Source organism: Syngnathus leptorhynchus, chromosome 8 (assembly GCF_054491065.1).
Source record: "Syngnathus leptorhynchus isolate UIUO chromosome 8, UIUO_Slep, whole genome shotgun sequence".
NCBI lineage: Eukaryota > Metazoa > Chordata > Actinopteri > Syngnathiformes > Syngnathidae > Syngnathus > Syngnathus leptorhynchus.
In genome coordinates, this window is record NC_141202.1 from 3,533,262 (window position 1) to 3,551,927 (window position 18,666).

Sequence of the window (18,666 nt, forward strand, 5' to 3'; positions counted from 1 at the left end):
TGTGGACCAATGGCACAACGTTTTGAGAACGTACCCCTGACGCAATGGGGACGATTATAGATTTCAACCAATGAACAAGCACGTTGTATTTACGTACCGTTTTTTTTTCTCACTCCGTTGTAAATACGAATGACAGAGACGTTATTATTGACATTGCACAGTCAATAAGGAAACATCACTCGATTTTGTATTTCAGGTAAGTGATCTTTTACATGATATGACTATTGACGGACGATCTAAAACAAAATACCCGTATTGTCATTCAATTATTTTGCTAATCAATACTAGAGTAAGCTGATTCTCGTAGTAATGCTATTGCTAGCTTTCGTTCTCATTACCTATCAAACACATTTAGGCTTAAAAATGTCTCACACGCGTAGTAAATGCACAAACATGAAACAAGGTAGCCACGCAATCGTTTTCCCCCTGTCAAGTGTCGTCATTTTTTTCGTTATTCATCCCTTGTAACGATTAGCTAGCTTTCCAGATGTTTATGCCGCTCTTAAGTGTAGTTCTAGTTGCATGCAATCCGCTTGCTTCTGTTTATCAAGCTCCTGTTGAACATGTTTGTTTTTCATGCTAGCTCAAGCTGATGGAACCACGTACCAACCAAGGTCCTGCCAGTGCAGAGAGGAATACTGCCTTGTTCCACAGGTAGCTTGTGGCCAATGCCACAGGCTCTACCTGCCCAGGAAAGTGGACTATCATTCAGACTAAAATATTTTGCAAGTTGGCCTAGTTAGTGAGTGGTTGTGCATCTGCCTGCTAAGAACTTGGTCATGTCAGACTTAAATAAAGAGCTGGTGGATTTAGTGTGGGGGAGACCAACAACCGGGGCAGTTTCAGCCTCTATTTTTCGCAGATGGACACAAGGTAGGATGCGTTCCTGTTTGAAAATTGTTTTATATTATTTTGTAGTACATCAATGTTTGCAAAATATGTCATGTGATTCCTCCATTTTTGTTTTGTCTTGATCACAGGGTTTGTGTTCAGTGAGCATGAGCACACGGCTCTGGAGCAGTTTGAAGGGGGGCCATGTGCTGTCATTGTACCTGTACAGGTAGGATCATTTTGAAATTTCTTGATATAATATGTGGGCTGCATAAATATGGACTCGATTGACCATCTTATTGCATTTGTGTTCTCCTTGCAGGCCTTCCTCTTGAAGACTATTCTCTTTAACCGAGAGACTTCAATCTGGAGACACATGACAGGTACATCAAACCAACATCCATTATTTCTGCATGCTTATGAAATCATGTGAATATTTGTTTTTTTATAGAGGAGGAGCAGAAAACCATCCTGTGCTTTGCGCTAAGTGAAATTCTGGAGTCAGCCTGTTCCAGCTCCTCCACAGGCTTCTGCCTTGTGTCGTGGGCTAAGGGACAGAGCCCACCTATCCACACGCATACGAAAGCACAGACCCAGTCGCAAACGCAGGACATCCCAGTGCCAGAGAGCAGCCAACCACTAGAGGGGGAGCAACCCAGTGAGTCTTAACGTCTCTTGTCCATGATCGGATTTCAAACCTATACTATCAAGTCAAGTCAAGTTTATTTGTATAGCCCTAAATCACAAGCAGTCTCAAAGGGCTTCACATAGACAATCAATTGACTATCGACTATATCCACACAAAAAATTGCATGTCATTTTATTATAATTTTATTAATTTTATTTTTATCATTAATTTATAATTGTATTATGTATTATTTTATTACCTGTAATAAACCCCTTAAGATTTTTTTTTTTTCAATTGAATTATAAAGTGCATTTTTAATTGTTTTCACAAAAACTGGGAATTTGATCAGGGGTGTGTCAACTTTTTGTATCCACTGTGTGTTCATTTTCTTGTACTTAGCTGCTTTGGCTGCTGAAGACCTTGGGTTTGAGCGATTTCACAGTGTTCTTCAGTAAGTGACACTTTGTCTTCCCTCGAAAACAATACTTGACATTTAAATACAAATGAAAACAATTTGAATCATGCTTTTTTGATGTGTTAACTTCCCCACCTATAGAAAGCGAGTCGTGATGTCTGTGTCAGATCTCCAAGCTGAGGTGTTGTCTCTCTTCCATACCTGGAGGGGTTGCTGTGGAGTTTTGCTTTTCCTCTACTCTGTCATTCTTACTAAGGTATAATTGATTATAGACCCAATTAATGAGGGAATGTATTTACTTGGATCATATAAAGAGTGAAAGTCAATCTGTTGGTCTCTACAGGGGATTGAGAACATTAAAAATGAGATCCAGGATACATTGGAACCACTAATAGACCCAGTACATGGCCATGGAAGGTAACAGAACATATTTTTAAATTTGACCACAAAAGATTGATAGATAATTGTCATTTCCATAATGGCACAAAAGGCTAATTAATATTTTCATGAAAACAGTTTTTTTTGTTCGTTTTGCAGTCAGAGTTTGGTGAACCTTCTTGTAACGGGCCATGCCGTCTCTAATGTCTGGGATGGAGATCGAGAATGTTCTGGAATGAGTAAGACAGCAAATATTTAACATCCTCAGAGTTCTAGAAAACAGTACAAGACTTTGATTTACAAGTGTCACTCCCAAAACGTAGTTTTGTCTTTGTCCACCAGAGGGCAGTATTTGACAGTCTGTAATTTATTGTCTTGTCTGTGTGCTCATGTTCAGAACTACACGGTATTCATAAGCAAGCATCGGTTGGCTTCCTCACGCTCATGGAGTCACTCCGCTACTGCAAGGTACAATTACTGTCAACACACTCTCAAGACAAAACTCTTAATAAGAATAACAAATGATTGTGTCTTGTTGTTTATTTCAGGTGGGGACTTTCCTGAAGTCGCCCAAGTTCCCAATATGGATCATTGGCAGCGAAACTCACCTTTCTGTTTTTTTCACAAAGGCAAGTTCAATACACCGCTCCATAATTGTCTAAACACATGTCACGCCGTGTTTAATAAAATCCAGACTCCTTGACAGGTTAGGAAAACCAAAATATGGAACCCACTTAACAGATTTAATAAAGGGAGGTCAAATATCAGTGCAAGGGAGGGAAAAGTGAGTGTAAGAGACATATATGGCCTGTACTGTTTCTTGGCTTCCAGCTAATCCCCTTTTCTTTTCTTTTTTTTTTTCTTAAATGGAGTGTGCGCTGAACATGCATGTGGAAACACACAAGCTCAACACAGTGCACACCCGTAACCAAAACGAAAAAATGATTGTGTCATCCTCATGTCTGGCGTACATATGCCCGGTACATATAAGCGTAATTGATTGCGGTAATAATTACTTGCGGTCGTAGCGACCACAAAGGCATTTTTCTCCAAAGCCGTTCTGATGTAAGGGATTCAATCGGCGCTTCTTAGTGAAGCCTTCGAGAGGCACCGGTTGTCAATGTCAGTCAAATAAACTCTTGTCTTCCAAAATTACACTCAGACAGTATTATTTTTGCTGAACTGTCAGAGGAGGAATTATAAAGGAAGGAATTTCATTTTAGTGATGCAAAAACTCAGCTGAGTTTGTTTTAACGAGATGGGCATATTTGTTTGGAGTTCATTTGTGGAGCTGATGACTCCAGAAAGGCCAAACAACTGCTTCTGCGGTAGCCTTTTTTTTTTAGGTTTTCAATTTTAAGATCCACATCACTTGATTAAAAATGTCCATTTGTATTCTTTTTCTACTCACACTTAAATTTATGATAACAATAACTTAACATTTATCGATATTGTAGTGTCTTGTGTATTTAACTGGCCGGCTGACTTGGATCAAATCAATTCCGGAGACAAGAAAAAAACAATCATCTTTATTACAACGCCACACCCGTAATTGGCCATTGATTAAAAGCTCAGTTACACGGATCAGACGTGGTTCTGCACGCTTCCCGATTGCTTCAGCTGTGTTAGTGACATATTCGCAAACATATACAGTCGCACACCGAGCGCCGGGAATTTAATCCTGATTAGCGTTTGTGTGTGTGTGTGTGTGTGTGGGGGGGGGGGGGGGGTTCAAGTGGATGACTTCCTGCGAGTGAAAGTGATTCCAAAATTCCCATCTGGATCCGTTTGCACTCTGGAGAGTCCGAACCTGAATGTATGCACATGCGTGTTTTCTGACGTACGCTCAACGACTTTCTCTACGCTTTGCCGCCATTTTCATGCTCGACCTCACCGAGGCTAAAACGCCTCCTGCTTGCCAGTAAATCTGCTTTCAGGTCCTATTTGAAGATTTCCCAGGCATTGTGATACTAAAAGGAGCTTTTAGTCCCAATATAGAGAGATCGTCACAAAAGCAGAAAATCCGATCCCTGCTTCTGATGTGTCCGTCTCGCCATTAGGGACGGCTTGCGTATTCCCCCGAGTTGTCACCAGTGTGTGGCTTTTTAGACCATCAGTTTAATAGCATTAGTTTTTTTTGGTTTTGTTTTTATCTAATCTACTTTCATAAAGGCCATTCCGACATCTCTCTTGTGTGTGTGTGCTTGCGAGAAATGTTTGATAGAATGTAACTGGATCTGTTTTTGCCATGCTGGGAAAAATAGCAGGTGAAGCTGATAAATGAGGTTTTATATTTTTATATATTTTGTTTTTCTTTCTCAAAGGATTTATTTTTGCCCTCCCCCCCCCCAAAAAAAAAGACAAACATCTTCAGTATATTGGTCCCAATTGGGTCTGGAGGATGTCCTTCAAGGAACAGTGCCTTGGTCAGCCAGGAAACCAAAACGTCTGTGTGGGTGACATTTTTCCTCGACCTTTAACCTCTGTGGTGAATGACGAAGGTTGCAGTATTTCTTCTTGAGGGAGTTACAGATGCGTGTGTGGTAGTACAGTAGTCATGTTCTGGTTTTGTGATTTACAAGCAGAAGGAAAAGCCTCACTGGCGCTCTGTGTCCTGAGAATACTCACACACTGGAAGTTTTCTTCAAGGATTGGTACAAGACACAGAAAACACATGTGCAGAGTGCAAACAGAGTTGATGTCAACGTTCCCTCCCCTGTGTTGTTGGCAGAACTTACAAAAAGGTTATAAAAGCCATGCCATCAGGACTGGAGGATGTGAAATGTAAAATGGCTCGGTAGAGAGCTGTGGGGTTCACCCCTTTTAATAACAGAGCTGTGCTATTGCGCAATCTTGATAGATGAAGCAATATTGAAGACTATTATGATTCAGTCAGTCCTTTTTTTTTTTGTTCTGCATGTATTTTTACTTATTTTTTTCGTCTTTTATGACTTTTTATGGTCCATAACATTAAAATAAGCTCCTCTAAATATGGCGCTTTCGACGAGATGTGACTCGAGGGCAATGTCGAAGCGCAAAGTAGCAAAGCGGTGTACATGAACAGTCATTTATAATCTTTGACAGGTTAGACCAAAGGTCCATTGTAAACGACTGAAAGGCTGTGTGTGCGTTTGCATTAGTCGTCCTTTCTCCCCCGTGGATCGTTCTTTGTTACCGGATCCGGCAAAATGCTGTAGAACCATTCGGCGGTGTCACTTGTATTTTCTAGTCAGGTTAACATGTAAGACACCCCCCAAAAAAAAAAAAAAAAAAACGAGTACAGCGAGCGAGAATAGAGTTGGTTTGCATTCAGAATATCTCAATGGAACGTTTCAGTCCGTCTGTGTTGTGATCTCAGCTTTGTTGTCTTGAAACGGATCTCCTTCACATTTGCTCCATAGGCACTCAAAAAGCCTTCTCAGAACATACAATAGCTCTTTTTGGGCGGACCGGAGGGGAAATTACTCACAAAGCTTCCTGCATGTGAAGATAAGAAAAAGGAAGCATGGAAGACAAAAGAGGAAGTACTCCAAAATTTCAAGTACCTTTGTAGTGCAGGTAAAAGAACTCAGGTGGAGTGAGGGAGAACGTAAAACAGGTGCTCTGAAGATTTGACTTTTTTTTTTTTTTTTGGTACCAGTATGTTGTCAGATCTGATCAAATGAGGATCAGAGAAGTTTTTTCTTTTTTTTTCTGACGTCAGCTTAAAAGGACTTGCTTGATTTTTTTAGCTTGTTTTCGTAACTTTGTTCCTGTGTTGAGAAGCTTGTTGTTGCTCTGTGAAGAGGGTCAAGGATTTCAGCCAAGATGTTGGACTGTGGGGAATGGAATGTGTTGCTCAAGGCCACACACACACACACACACTTTGCCCTGTTGATATTATGTCTTCTTTTAAGTGCTATTCGTAGACTCGAATATCGTTGTTCTCTTTTCAAGCAAATAAGCCAAAGTGTCGTTACGCGAGTATCCCTGCGGAGTATGTTTGCTCCATGTTTCCCAACTCAGCAGCATCTTCCTCGGGCTTGTCATAAAACGCAGATCAAAGACAAGCGAACTGGCCTGTCATCACGCAGAGTCGTGTCATTTTTTGCCCGCCATTTTCTTAGCGTTAGCCGCCGTTAGCTGAACTTCTATGATGTTCATTGCACCTCTGGGTCCTGCCAAAAAAAGACCAATTGTCTTAAAATAACTAATGTCTTATCAACATAGTCAACTCCAGCGGTGGCCTTATTTAGAACAATAAAAATGACTTTTCTCAGCTTTTATACTCCTTGTGGGAAAAGACACTTTTAGGTACTGATAAATCTCCCCGCAGATTTATGAAGCCAATAATGTTAACAAATCAGGGCAGGCTGTCGTACGTGTGACAGATCACCGTGTCCACTGCTCTGTTTTCTTTGTATCTGAGGCAAAAGCAGCTGGGAGTCATCTCTGCTCCGTCTTGCGTCCCGAGCGAATGGCGAGCACGCTAATAAGTGGACAGTGAAACCTTAGCAGCCCGCCTGGATCAAGCTTTAATGAAGGCCAAGTATAACTAAGATGGCCGTGGCTCCTTTGCCCTGCAGCAACAACATGTGTTAGAAATGGCTGTGACAAAGATGACAAAAAGGACCTTTTATTTAATTTTTTTTTTTTTTCAACTCTTCCTGTCTGCAAGTAGTTGTACAAAATTATTTATTTTAAATTAATTATTATTATATTATAATTCATATACATGCTTTTTAAAAAAAAAAATATATATATATATATATTCGGGACCTAAACCATTTTAGCAACCAGTCACAGAATTTTTAAATCTAGTCTACAGCTGAATTCTACGGCATTAAACAATCGAAACTAACACATCCAATTTCAATTGAATTTATTCAAACTATTAGGAGCTTATTCTGTTGCTTCATGAACAAAATTGTCTTTTTGTCCCTACAAGTTTTTAAAACCTTCATATTCCTCTTTTCTTGAGGTTCTTTGTCTTGTTGGAAGCTAAACATTCCTCTTGCTATGTTGCCAAAATGGAAAGGTATTTGGAGCTATTCAGTCCCCTGCTCCACCAAGTGATTTATTATGTTCTCATTTTATTTTTACATCAGAAAATAAAACAATAAATTGCTGTATATCTGATACCCAAGTTTAGAAAACCTCCAAAAATTGCAGCAGCATTCTAGTGCTTCATATTTAATATCCTCCTGAAGCTATCAAAATGAACCAACGTCCAAAAATTACAGTTGTCTTATTGGCTTCCTGCTAATCTTATCCGGGTGAAATTCACCAACAAACAAAAGTGGCGAGTTTCTCATGAATCATGTTTATGTGTAGGACTTGATTACCTGATTGTGTGTTTGCAGTAAAAACAAGTCGTCAGACTTTATCACAAAAATCACTTAATAGCCTGGCAGACTCCAGTGATTACACAGGCCCCCCCTTACACACACACACACACACACACACACACACACACACACACACACACACACACACACACACACACACACACACACACACACACACACACACAGCTGTTTCTACAGGTTATTGCTTTCGTCGCCAGACGCTCGACATCCATTTTATTTCAATTTCCCACACATTCTCAAATCTGAAACATGTAAAAGTCCAACATATACAATCTTCTTGTCTATAGGAGATGTCCCTGGTTGGTCCAGAAAGTCCATCAGAGCAGGCAAGGAGGGTCTTCCAGTCATTTGATCCTGAAGGTAATCAATTGTTGCAGCGTATTGCTTACACGCCATCGCATTCCTCGTGTGTCTTGTGATGTATAACCGCCCCCGTTGCTTCTTCCTCAATTCACCCCTCCCCATTTTTTTTTTTTTTTAAATATTTTTCTTCTTCATCAAGCAGAACGACTTTTCTCTCTCTCATCTCCATTGTTGTTGTTTAGGTTGGTGAGCTCAGCTTCTTCTTCCAGCTGAGTCAACCATCTTTCTTTTTTTGTTACTGGGGTAAAGGACAAATAGAGTGATGCAATAGTGATAACAGGAAGAATTGCTTTTGGAAAGTTTCCCACGTACGACAGTAGTCTGTGTAGGTGGCTTAATAAATACTACTTGGTGAAAGTTTGAGAGAAGAAGTCAAAACAAAGCGAGATCTGCATCTAAATAAAAAGCCCGTATAAGCTCAACATGGTCATGTTTGAGCAAGTCGCATTCCAAATTCAGACCGGGACCGCCTTCAAAAAGCACATGTTAGCATTTAAAGCGTCACCTCGCAGGTAAAGTGATCATCATGTCCATGGAATGTAGGTCAGAGAGAAAGGGCAAGGTGTGTATGTGTGTGGTTCGTTTTTAACTTGCATCACAAGTCCATATGAATAGGTGAAGGTCTCCTTTATTATTATTATTATTATGATTCTTTTTAGCTACACTTGGTCCAATTTGTTCATCCATCTTTTGTGTGTGTCCAGATAACGGCTTCATCCCAGATTCTCTGCTGCAGGATGTGATGAAATCCCTTGACCTTGTCTCCGAGCCAGATTAGTAAGTGCTTGCATGCCCCTTGCATGTGTGTGTGTGTCCATGTGGCACCTGTAGCTCTTCTAAAATTCCCACTCCCAAAGTCACGGCCAGGTCAGGTCAGCAGCCCAGTTTAGGTTTCACTACAAGGCTGCTATAAAGTGAATCTAGAGCTAAGTCATTGTGAGGAGAAGAAAAAAAAAAAAAGCATGGTAGAATCTAAGGCTCAGAGGGAGAGCATTAACGACAGGAAGAAAGCCCGTAAGAGAGGAAACACTTAAAAGCATTGCTTCAAACAGGAGCACGTTTTCCCACTGAGGAGCGTTAAGCCCTGAACGGGCAAAGCCCAGCGTTCGGACCGTTGATGTGCTCTGCAGAGCCCCAGATGGCCAAAGCATCACGACATTACTGAGCACACTGTGTGTGTGTAGGGGGGGCAGATTGAATCAGATTTGGTTAATTGGTGCTTTCTTAGTGCCGGTCTCAAACAACCCGTTTTGTATTTTTATTACAAAGATAACGAGGACATGAAGTTCTCTTTCCATAAACCTCACAATGTCTGGATTATTTTTTTTATTGTTTCTTGTGGCCACTTGTATTCTGCGATTTTATTTTTATTTCATTTGAGGTCATTCACTTCTATTCGGCCTGTAAAGCGTGTTTAATAGTTATATCTTTTTTACAGCAACTGATGATTAAACTTTAACGCGCTCATTTTGAGTCCGATATCCAAATATGGTTTCTTGGCCTACTGAGGGCTTGTATTGAGTTAAAAGTCAAATAAGCCCATCAATATGGAATGTTTCTACCTTTTACATTTGCCGATTAGAATTTGGGTCAATTCACCAGCAGCATATGAATGAATGAATGTTGAATTTTACAAGTTATGTCTCTATTCTTGACAGAAAGCTGCTAATATCATCATCGGTCCTTTTTCAAACAAGCCCGGCGAATGTTCTGTCCAAATTAGCATGACTTCTTCTAGATTGCTGCCAGATAAAAGCACGCGATGTCTTGGCATTGAAACGGATTGACGCAAAAGGGCTGTAAATCAGAAAGCCGTTCCAGAGGGGGGGAAAAAAAAAAAAAAAAACATCAGCTGATTGAATGAGCGCGAGAAAAAAAAGAAACGAAATTGCACGCACGCTCTACTCCTACCTTAAAAGGGCAATCGAACATATTTTTTTTTCGGTAATAATAATAGCAACCCTGATCTAACACACAGGAATGTCTGGAAAGCGCTATATTTAGTTGCACCACAGTCTTTCTAAAAACATGGCTTCATCAGGAGCTGACATCATGCCCCCCCCCCTTTTTTTTTTTTTTCTGCCCCCTTCAGTGTTACTCTGGTGAAGAACAAGCTGGATCCAGAAAACCTGGGTATAATTCTTCTGGGCCCGTTCCTCATGGAATTCTTTCCTGATCAGGTACGTGTGCAAAGGTGGACGCATAAATTCTTTCCATTTTATTTGTGTGATTCAAAAAAAACAATCAGCTCGGGGTCACCTTCACATTAGCATCGCCGCCAAGTCCCCGTTTAAGCTAATCAAAGGCTTTTTTTTTTTTGCGGCAAAACATTCTTGCGGTGTCTCATGCGAAATCTATGTTCACATGACGGAGAGAGCGCAGTTAAGCCTTTTTTTTTTTTCATGAAGCAGAGATAGAAAGAACTGTGTTAAAGTGATCAGGGCTTTAGGGACTCACCAGAGGAGCAACTCAGAGCTGCAAAGAAATTATACCGCCATTAGCCAAGTGGACACACACGCAGACACACACACACACACACACACACGTGGGATTGGGTCAAGGGTTTGTGTTTCACATCCAGACACACAAACATGAGACAATGGACGCCACGCTCAGACAACACACCCCGTTAGCATCCCGCACCTTGACGCCAAAATCAGCACGACTGTCATCGCGTTTCTCCCTTTTATGGCTGTTATATCGAAATTGGAGTTTACACTTTATCTCCAACGCATTCAAAACACACTTCAATGTAACACTGCAGGAACGCTGCCAGGACTTTTCAGTCCAAAAATGTTCTTAACCTCCAGTTGAACACTAGCCAGAGACTCTCCAAGTATGTTTTTTAACTCTTGTTCCACGACTTGTGTTTCAGGATTCAGGAATCCCGGACTCGTTTCCCGTGTACCACTACAACGGACTCAAACAGTCCAACCACAACGAAAGGGTAAGTCGTCTTCATCCGTGTTGCGTCTCGCCATTCCTTGCCAACACACACACATACATACAGAAACTGTTAGCGGTAGTCTTCACCCCCCCCCCCCCCCCTTTCCAGGATAAACAGTAGCCATTGCAAGCCTAATAGCCTGTTCAGTCATCCAAAAAAACCTCGTGTTCCTCAAAGTCATTACGGGAAGAGAAGCGAGTGTCAACAGCACGGCTGTGATAAATGGTGAGCGGCGGGTCGGGGCGGACCTCTTAGCGTGACGGATGGGTGTCAGTGCGCTACGCTCGTCTGTGGCCGCGCACCAGCCTGGTACACGGGAATATCACTTTTTTGCAGATGTCAGCGTTTTTTTTTTTTTTTTTTTCAACATCCCATACCTGAAGTTGAAGCTGTACCACAAGTTGGACAAAACATGTAGATATGCACGCCAAGGCGCCGCTAAGATTGCAGAGGCAATTAGGTTTCCATTAACTCAAATGAGTATAACAGCTCCTAAAAGTATTTTTAAATATTATTCCCACCCCCTGAAGAAAAGTAATTCGTTGTTTATCCGCCACCGCAGAGATTTTTCTCGTTTGTGTCGTTCAGGGTTACTCAAGTAGCGATTTATAAAATGTGAGTGGTCATGAGGAGAGAAAAAAATGCCTTCATAGTGTGTGGTCTTCAGATGATTAGCACAACACAAAATTATATATTTCCAGTGCCAATGTTATATGTTTGTAGTATTTAGTATGTTCCGATACTATGACACTGATACCACATTAGCGACCAGACAAATATCTTCAAGGTAGGTAGAGAAGGAGTAATGTCGCTCAAATTAGTGCTGCTCTATTCCGGCAGAGAATTAAAAAAAAAAAACTAATAGTAAAATAAAAAAGTTTTAATTTTGGATTGCATAAGAAATTTCTATCAATGTGTGTTTCAGGTCGAGTACGTGGAAGGAACGGCTCTGGTGCTCGGGTTCGAGGACCCCATGGTACGAACCGACGACACTCCAGTCAAGCGTTGCCTACAGACCAAGTGGCCCTACATCGAGCTGCTGTGGACCACCGAACGCTCGCCGTCACTCAACTAGTCTCGTTTTGTACGTGCAACGGACCACTACTGCCTCCATCTCACACGTGTACACACACACATTCGCAGACGGTTCTGCTCCAGTGGGCTTTTTTAGAGACCGGGACCACAACCACACACTTTGATGAATGAGATCTTCACAAATGCACACAAAAGACTCCCGACAAATGTAATACGCTTGAGATTCATCCTTTTCACTTTTACGATTGTCTGTTCAGCACGGCTTGACGTTTGTCGCACGCGGGATGTTTATCATGTCGAACTGTGGCCGGAGCGTATATTCGAGTTGTTAACGGCAACTGAAGGACAGAAAAAAAACAAAAACAACCAAAGCCTTCCACGTGAGAACACACGGACTTTCCACTCTCACAGCAAAACGTTTACAATGTTAGGACCAACGTTAGGTGCTCAACCAACTGTGAAGGTTTCCCTCAATGTCTTCACGGTCACGTAAGACATGCACATCATGTTTAAAAAAAAGTTGGCCAGGCGCTCATGTATTTATTAACACGCTCACAGTTCACATTCTGGAATAAACACTTTTTTTTTTCTTTTTTTTTTGCGGGGCATCCTACTCTGTTGTTTGAATGGGAAATGCTCCTCTAGCCAACATCAGGAAACATGGAGTTTCCAGGCCCATCTGCGTCCCTTCATCATTAACTCACGGCACATGTTTGCACTCTGTAGAGAATCGCAAGCCATTTTTCATAACATCGCCGGCCGGGGTGGTGAGTTAAACGTGTGATGAAAATCGTGTAACGTGATGTGTTCTCACTTCAATTCAGATTTTACGTCTTGTACCCATTTAGTTGGTTTGGGTCAAGAGGCACCTGTACTGTCTTCACTTTTTTTTTTTGCATGATGATGACAAGGCCAGTGAGTGATGCAAGATGCACGCATTTGACAATTCTTATAATTGAATGAATTTTTGATCATTTAAAAATTTGTTTTTGTTTTTTTTTTCAAAAGGGAGACTCAAAATGGCAGAAAACATTGTGTTAATTATAGCACTGTGGATGTTTGACTCGCACGCTTAAGTTTCCTAATTTGTTAGTTTCCACCAATGTGCACATTTAAATGTCTTACTTTGATTTCGTTTATTGTTCAAGCACTTAAAACGATGGATTAATTCCCCCTTTCGGCGAAACTCACCATAAAAGGAGCGATGACGCACTTTTTGCGCGCTTAGTTGTGGTTTGATTTTGCGCGTGTGTGAGTAGAGGGGGGGGTTCAAAGTTTTGAGCAGGGGGCGGGGGGTGGGACTGTGTCACTGTGTTGCATAGTGGAGGTTCCCATTTCTCAAGCATTAGACCTGCTGCTGGCTTGAAAGGGGTCAGAAGAGGGAGAAGATCCAAGGGGGGAGGAGCGCGGTGATCCAGACGGACTCCAGCCAGCCGCCACAAGAAGCGACGTCACCTGCAAACGGCGGAAACTCCATCGCCTGCTTCTCAAAGTTGAACCGGGGATTGGAAGCAGCAGGGATGGAGCGTGCACAGGACACATTCCGGCTACTCTTCCTCCTCTGGTGCGCGCCAAGTGGGCTATGGAGCTTCAACCTTTACGCACAGCATCCAACAGTGTACCGCGGACCCAGTGGGAGTTATTTCGGGTACTCCGTGGACTTCTACCAGCCCAGCGCCAACAGCAAAACGTGAGTGGTCCACCGCAAAATTGAAACTTGCATAAGATCATGAGGTCCATTAGTTCAGGTAATCATCAAAACATCTTCTGTTGGCATGATACAATACTCACTTTCTTTTAAATATAATAATCTGTACAGAGCTGCACTGTATCATATTGACAGTTATTTAATGCTATTTTTAATCTCAAGTGGCTCATCAGGTAACCAAATACAGCTTTTTTTTTATTTTATTTCTTGTGGACAGTGGATGAGAAAAATATTCATATTTTTTCTTGTGGTAGGACTTAATACACACGTGTTAAATACTGATATGCAATTTTGACTTTTTAAAATGTATTTATTTATTTAGAGATATTAAATGAGTACAACAATCATCTGTTATCTCCAAATATGCTATCAGATGCCTGACTCACATCTTATTTGATCACCAAATATGATCTTTTGCACCACGCATTGCTCTTCCTTGTATTTCTTGTAAGATGCATTTGTGTCTCAGGTTCAGCGTGTTAGTAGGTGCTCCAAAGGCCAACACCTCCCAGCCTGGCATTGTGGAAGCCGGGTCCGTCTACTACTGCCCCTGGCCGGGCCTGCCTGACAGCTGCAGACAAATACCCTTCGACAATGCCAGTAAGTTTCCTTCATTTTTTTTTTCTTTCTGATATATTTGAGAAATAGTTTGTGTACATACATACGTCAGCTAAAGGTGACCTCAGTTGTTACATTTGGAAGCAATGTATGTGAGCTGGCACCATTGTTGTTTTGCATGGGGAAGAAAAACAAGAGAGATAAGACATACGGCTTTGATTTAAAAAAATGGCTGGCAGCTTTGCTGGTGCAAGACTGAAGAGTTTTGATATGCAAAGTATCCAATCAACCTCCGTACCATCTCTAAGGTTGTGGATGGAGGTTAAAATCCAGAACAAGTGAGAACACAAGAAAGGCGGGGAGTGTGTGGGTAGGGGAGGGGGGGGGGGGGGTATGCACGTGGGAATTGAGTTCCCTTACGGAAGAAAGAAGGGGGATTGGGTGAGGTCTGCTTTTCATTACATCTTGAAAATGTATCCCTGTCTCCTTTCCCCTCCTCTTGTCTCCCCTTCTCTTCCATCAATCCACCCCCTTTCTCTTTGAGATGACTCAACATCCTTAAAATGAGAGGGCAAAAAAATGACTTTTTCATGCCCACTTGGCTGGAGGAAGCGGCTTTAAATCAGCGTCTGAGTAGCATCGAATTTGAAGGCTTTGGAGAGAAAACTTATGACCACATATGGAAATCAAATCCTACATTATATACTGTACACACAATACTGAGGCAATGTGTGTCTAGTGATGTCATTTTCCAGTCAATATTAACAGTCAATCATTTAAACTATTTAATGAATTATGATTATTTATTATATTTAATTATTTATATATATATGTATTTATTTATTTTAGTTATATCATTTTATTTATTTATTTTACATTATTTATTTATTTAAATATGGGAAATATTTTGCATTCATGCTTCAGCTGCTGTTATAATGGGTAGAAACATTATTGTTCCTCGTTTTTCATCGCTGGTGTCATGTTGGACTTTTTACACGTGTGTCGTAATCTAAATACCAGTGTATGCATCTCTTTGTGCACCACTATACTTGGTGATTGATGACCAAGGCCATGGTGGATTTTTCTAGAGTTACACCAGCTCCATTATTACAGGTACAAACCAGACAGGGAAAGAAGCACACATGTACACAATAATGTGGCAAATATCTGTGTGTGTGTGTGTTTGTGTGTGTGTGTGTGCGTGTGTGTTATTATCCACACGGCAATTTTCATACGCACTTGATTAAGTGGAAGTACCTGCTAGCCGTGACAAAAGGCAGACTTGTCGTGTCATGTCGGTGGGAGACTGAAGCCGATTAGTGGGGCAGATAGACTCTAGGGACAAAAGTATTGAGACACCTAAGTATACAGAAAGAGAGATTTGGAATGTCCAAAGAGGAACAACATGACGTCCGGTTGGAGCAGTTTGAGTCAAGAAGTGTTGAACGAAGGTGTTTAACAAGGATGCGGGGTGCACATTCCGGAAGAGCCAGCTGCAATAATGTTGCAAATACACACATTTTGCCAATTGTAACACAATTTAGTTGGGTCAGCGGCGAGATGTGGTGTTGTTATATTTTATGAGAACAGCTTTAGCGACTTAAAAAAAAAAAGGAACACTAACATCCTCACAAATGTCTTTTTTTTCTGTGGAGCAAATGTTTTTATTTAAGATTTTGTTTTTATTAAGAACAAATGTGTTTCCATTATCTTAGACTCCAGGAATGTTGATGACATTAAGAATTATTTTGATTAATTTTTGCGATTTTTTTTTTTTTTCCACAGATAACCGCATGATAAAGGTAAATGGCAGCAGAGAAACTTTGGAGTTTAAGTCACGTCAGTGGTTTGGAGCATCGGTAAGGACGCACAAAGGCAAAGTGGTGGTAAGTCGTCTCTAGAAAAAAAAAAAAGAAAAGAAAAGGTCATAGTTGCAAAAAAAAAAAAAAAGAAAAGCAGTTTAGCAGCTCTGAGTTTAGTAGCACGCCAGACTATATATCACAGCAAACGATGTGCAACGAAGTACATCATGGATGTCAGGGATTTGCTTCAGTAGAAAAGGAATCACGATTCGTGCTTTGTAATATGAGTATCAGTATGACAATAGTTTATGATAATCATGAAATAGAGTATGACAATACTATTTACTGGTGGGATGTCAAAGTTGGAAAAATATGCAGGGCGTTTGAATTCAAAGGTTGTACTTATCATTGACGGAGCTAGGGGTGGGGATTTCTCAGGGGGTCCGCAAATAAATTCTTCAGTAATACTTCACAAAAGAACAATTCATTTTATGTTCCTTTATGGGGATGGGTGGAAATGTGGAAACGAAAAAAAAATTCCCAGAAAGTTACCTAGAAGTCAGTTATCTAGTCTGGGACCAGGGGCGGTCCTAGTAAATTTCAGGGGGTCAGTGCCCTCCCCTCCCAGCTCCGCTACTGGTTGTAATCCAGTGGAATAAAATAATACATATAAACAGCATAATATTATTTGTTATATCTGATATCAAGTTGATTAGATTTTCTGCTCCTCTTCTGCTTTTAAGATTGTTTTTCCAAAAAAACGAAACACTTGATGTATTCTCCAGGCATGCGCTCCTCTCTACCACTGGCGTACGGTGAAGCTGAGCGGGGAGATGGATCCCGTGGGTACCTGCTACGTGGCCGTCCAGAACTTTAGTGCCTACGCAGAATACTCGCCATGTCGGACCAGTGAGTCATTCGACAATTCCGCCTCTGCTTTCCTATTCGCCTCACCTATTTTTTTTTTGTCTACCTTTGCAGCTGTCGGTACAAATTCAAATGTCGAGCGTGCATTCGCGATGCCTTTAGATAATAATTTTGTGATGTAAGAAATCTAAAAAATAATAATAATAATAGTGTGGTTCTTGATGCATCTGACTCAGTGTCCATCAAAAGATCTGATGTCTCCTGCTGTCCAAGGTAAATGGAGTTGCTACTTCACGTCTCACTTTCAAGTCTTCTCCCCACTGATAGTATATCTGTATCTTTTTTTTTTCTGTTATCTTAATGGACTTGTAGAGGTTTTCCTGCCTTGCACCCTTAACCCTTCCGCCCTCACATCCAGGTTATTCATACCTTCGCCCCTCCCTGCAGGGTGATATGAGCATGATAAGGACACATGGAGGCTATCAAGTGACACGTCATAAACAATAAATCTAATGCCGTCTTTATCGTCAGTAACAAATCCCCTTACTGTTCACACTCAAACATACAACCTCCAGTTAGATATGCATTTTGGGTCAGTTCAAACAAAAGCCCCACTTAACAAAATGAACCACGTCGTTCCCCAGGGGGACATAAAGCCGCGTTATATTTCCTATCATATGTCGAATTTCTACGCCTCCTCCAACACTGGAACATGCACCCTCCCTACATTCCATAAATCATTTTGTGTTTATACACTCGTGCGTTGTTACACATCATCAAGCTTCACCTCGGGGTGCCTCCGACATCGGGAACAATCCATCCTTTTCATTTTCATGCACAGTTAGGCGATGTAATTCAAATAAAAACACGCTTTCTACCATCGTGTTTTTATTTTTTATTTTTTTGGTCATTAAATTCTTGCATCTGATATGAGTAATACTCTCCCGTGTCAGATGAGCGTGTAGCTACAGAAAACAAACGTTTGCACTGATTAAAACAAATGACGTGCTGCTTCTCAATTGTGTGTGTGTGTGTGGTTTGCAGATGACCCGGACCCAGAGGGGCAAGGCTTCTGCCAGGCGGGCTTCAGTGTGGATTTCACCAAGGTATAAATGAACTCAAAGACTCCCTGAACGCATCACAACCATTCTCTTTTAAGATTTATACTGAAAGTTTGGAGCCCGTTTAACCCTTAACACAATAGGCTAAATCCACACACACTTGCATTCTTTCACTGTAAACTCAGCGCGACCTTTGACCTCCATCTCACGGTCCGTCGTAACCCTCCTGTACAGGAAGCTCTCACTCTACAAAAAGTTGTCGACACGTTTGACAGCAGGAATCAAACAAATGCACTTTTGTTTTTTTTTGCCGTGCGGTAAATAGTCACATGCGCTCACAAGTTCCTGTCACATGACTGACCGCAAGTAATTGTATTTATTCCAGGAAGGAAGGTTGGTGGTCGGAGGCCCTGGAAGCTTTTACTGGCAAGGTAAATGCAGTAACACACTAAAGTGATAGAGTGGAAGCTCGCAAGTCAAATGAGTTCAATTTTAACCAAACATCCATCCATAAAGTCTCTAAAAGGTGACTGGAATGTAAACAGAGACTTTTAATGAGGGTCCGAATTGTACTGTAACTCTAATCCATGAATTATCCTTTCATCCTATCCCATCGCAAGGCACAAGTGAAAAAAAAAAAAAACTAGTCACAGACATATTTACACCCACAGACAAGGGTTCCAATTCTTGAGGCCCATTAGACCTGATGTTGTCGCAAGAGGGAG

The 18,666-nt window shown here is 41.2% G+C and overlaps 2 protein-coding genes across 2 annotated transcripts in view; both read left to right on the forward strand.

Moving 5' to 3' along the window:
* The first annotated feature begins 46 nt into the window (after positions 1 to 46).
* mindy3 (MINDY lysine 48 deubiquitinase 3) lies at positions 47 to 13,075 on the forward strand. Its single transcript, XM_085919206.1, has 16 exons — positions 47 to 196; positions 584 to 873; positions 981 to 1,060; positions 1,154 to 1,214; positions 1,283 to 1,489; positions 1,859 to 1,910; positions 2,016 to 2,130; positions 2,218 to 2,291; positions 2,412 to 2,491; positions 2,650 to 2,720; positions 2,801 to 2,881; positions 7,888 to 7,960; positions 8,668 to 8,740; positions 10,056 to 10,143; positions 10,839 to 10,910; positions 11,836 to 13,075. The coding sequence occupies exons 2-16, from the start codon at positions 780 to 782 to the stop codon at positions 11,983 to 11,985; spliced, it is 1,371 nt and encodes a 456-aa protein (XP_085775332.1). The 5' UTR covers positions 47 to 196; positions 584 to 779; the 3' UTR covers positions 11,986 to 13,075.
* A 236-nt stretch (positions 13,076 to 13,311) lies between these two features.
* The window catches only part of itga8 (integrin, alpha 8), a 33,608-nt gene continuing 28,253 nt past the window's right edge, over positions 13,312 to 18,666 (forward strand). The window contains exons 1-6 of the mRNA XM_085918322.1: positions 13,312 to 13,635; positions 14,123 to 14,253; positions 15,997 to 16,097; positions 16,799 to 16,922; positions 17,925 to 17,986; positions 18,327 to 18,372. Coding sequence (XP_085774448.1) covers positions 13,466 to 13,635; positions 14,123 to 14,253; positions 15,997 to 16,097; positions 16,799 to 16,922; positions 17,925 to 17,986; positions 18,327 to 18,372 — 634 coding nt within the window. The 5' untranslated portion in view covers positions 13,312 to 13,465. The remainder of the gene's footprint in view (positions 13,636 to 14,122; positions 14,254 to 15,996; positions 16,098 to 16,798; positions 16,923 to 17,924; positions 17,987 to 18,326; positions 18,373 to 18,666) is intronic.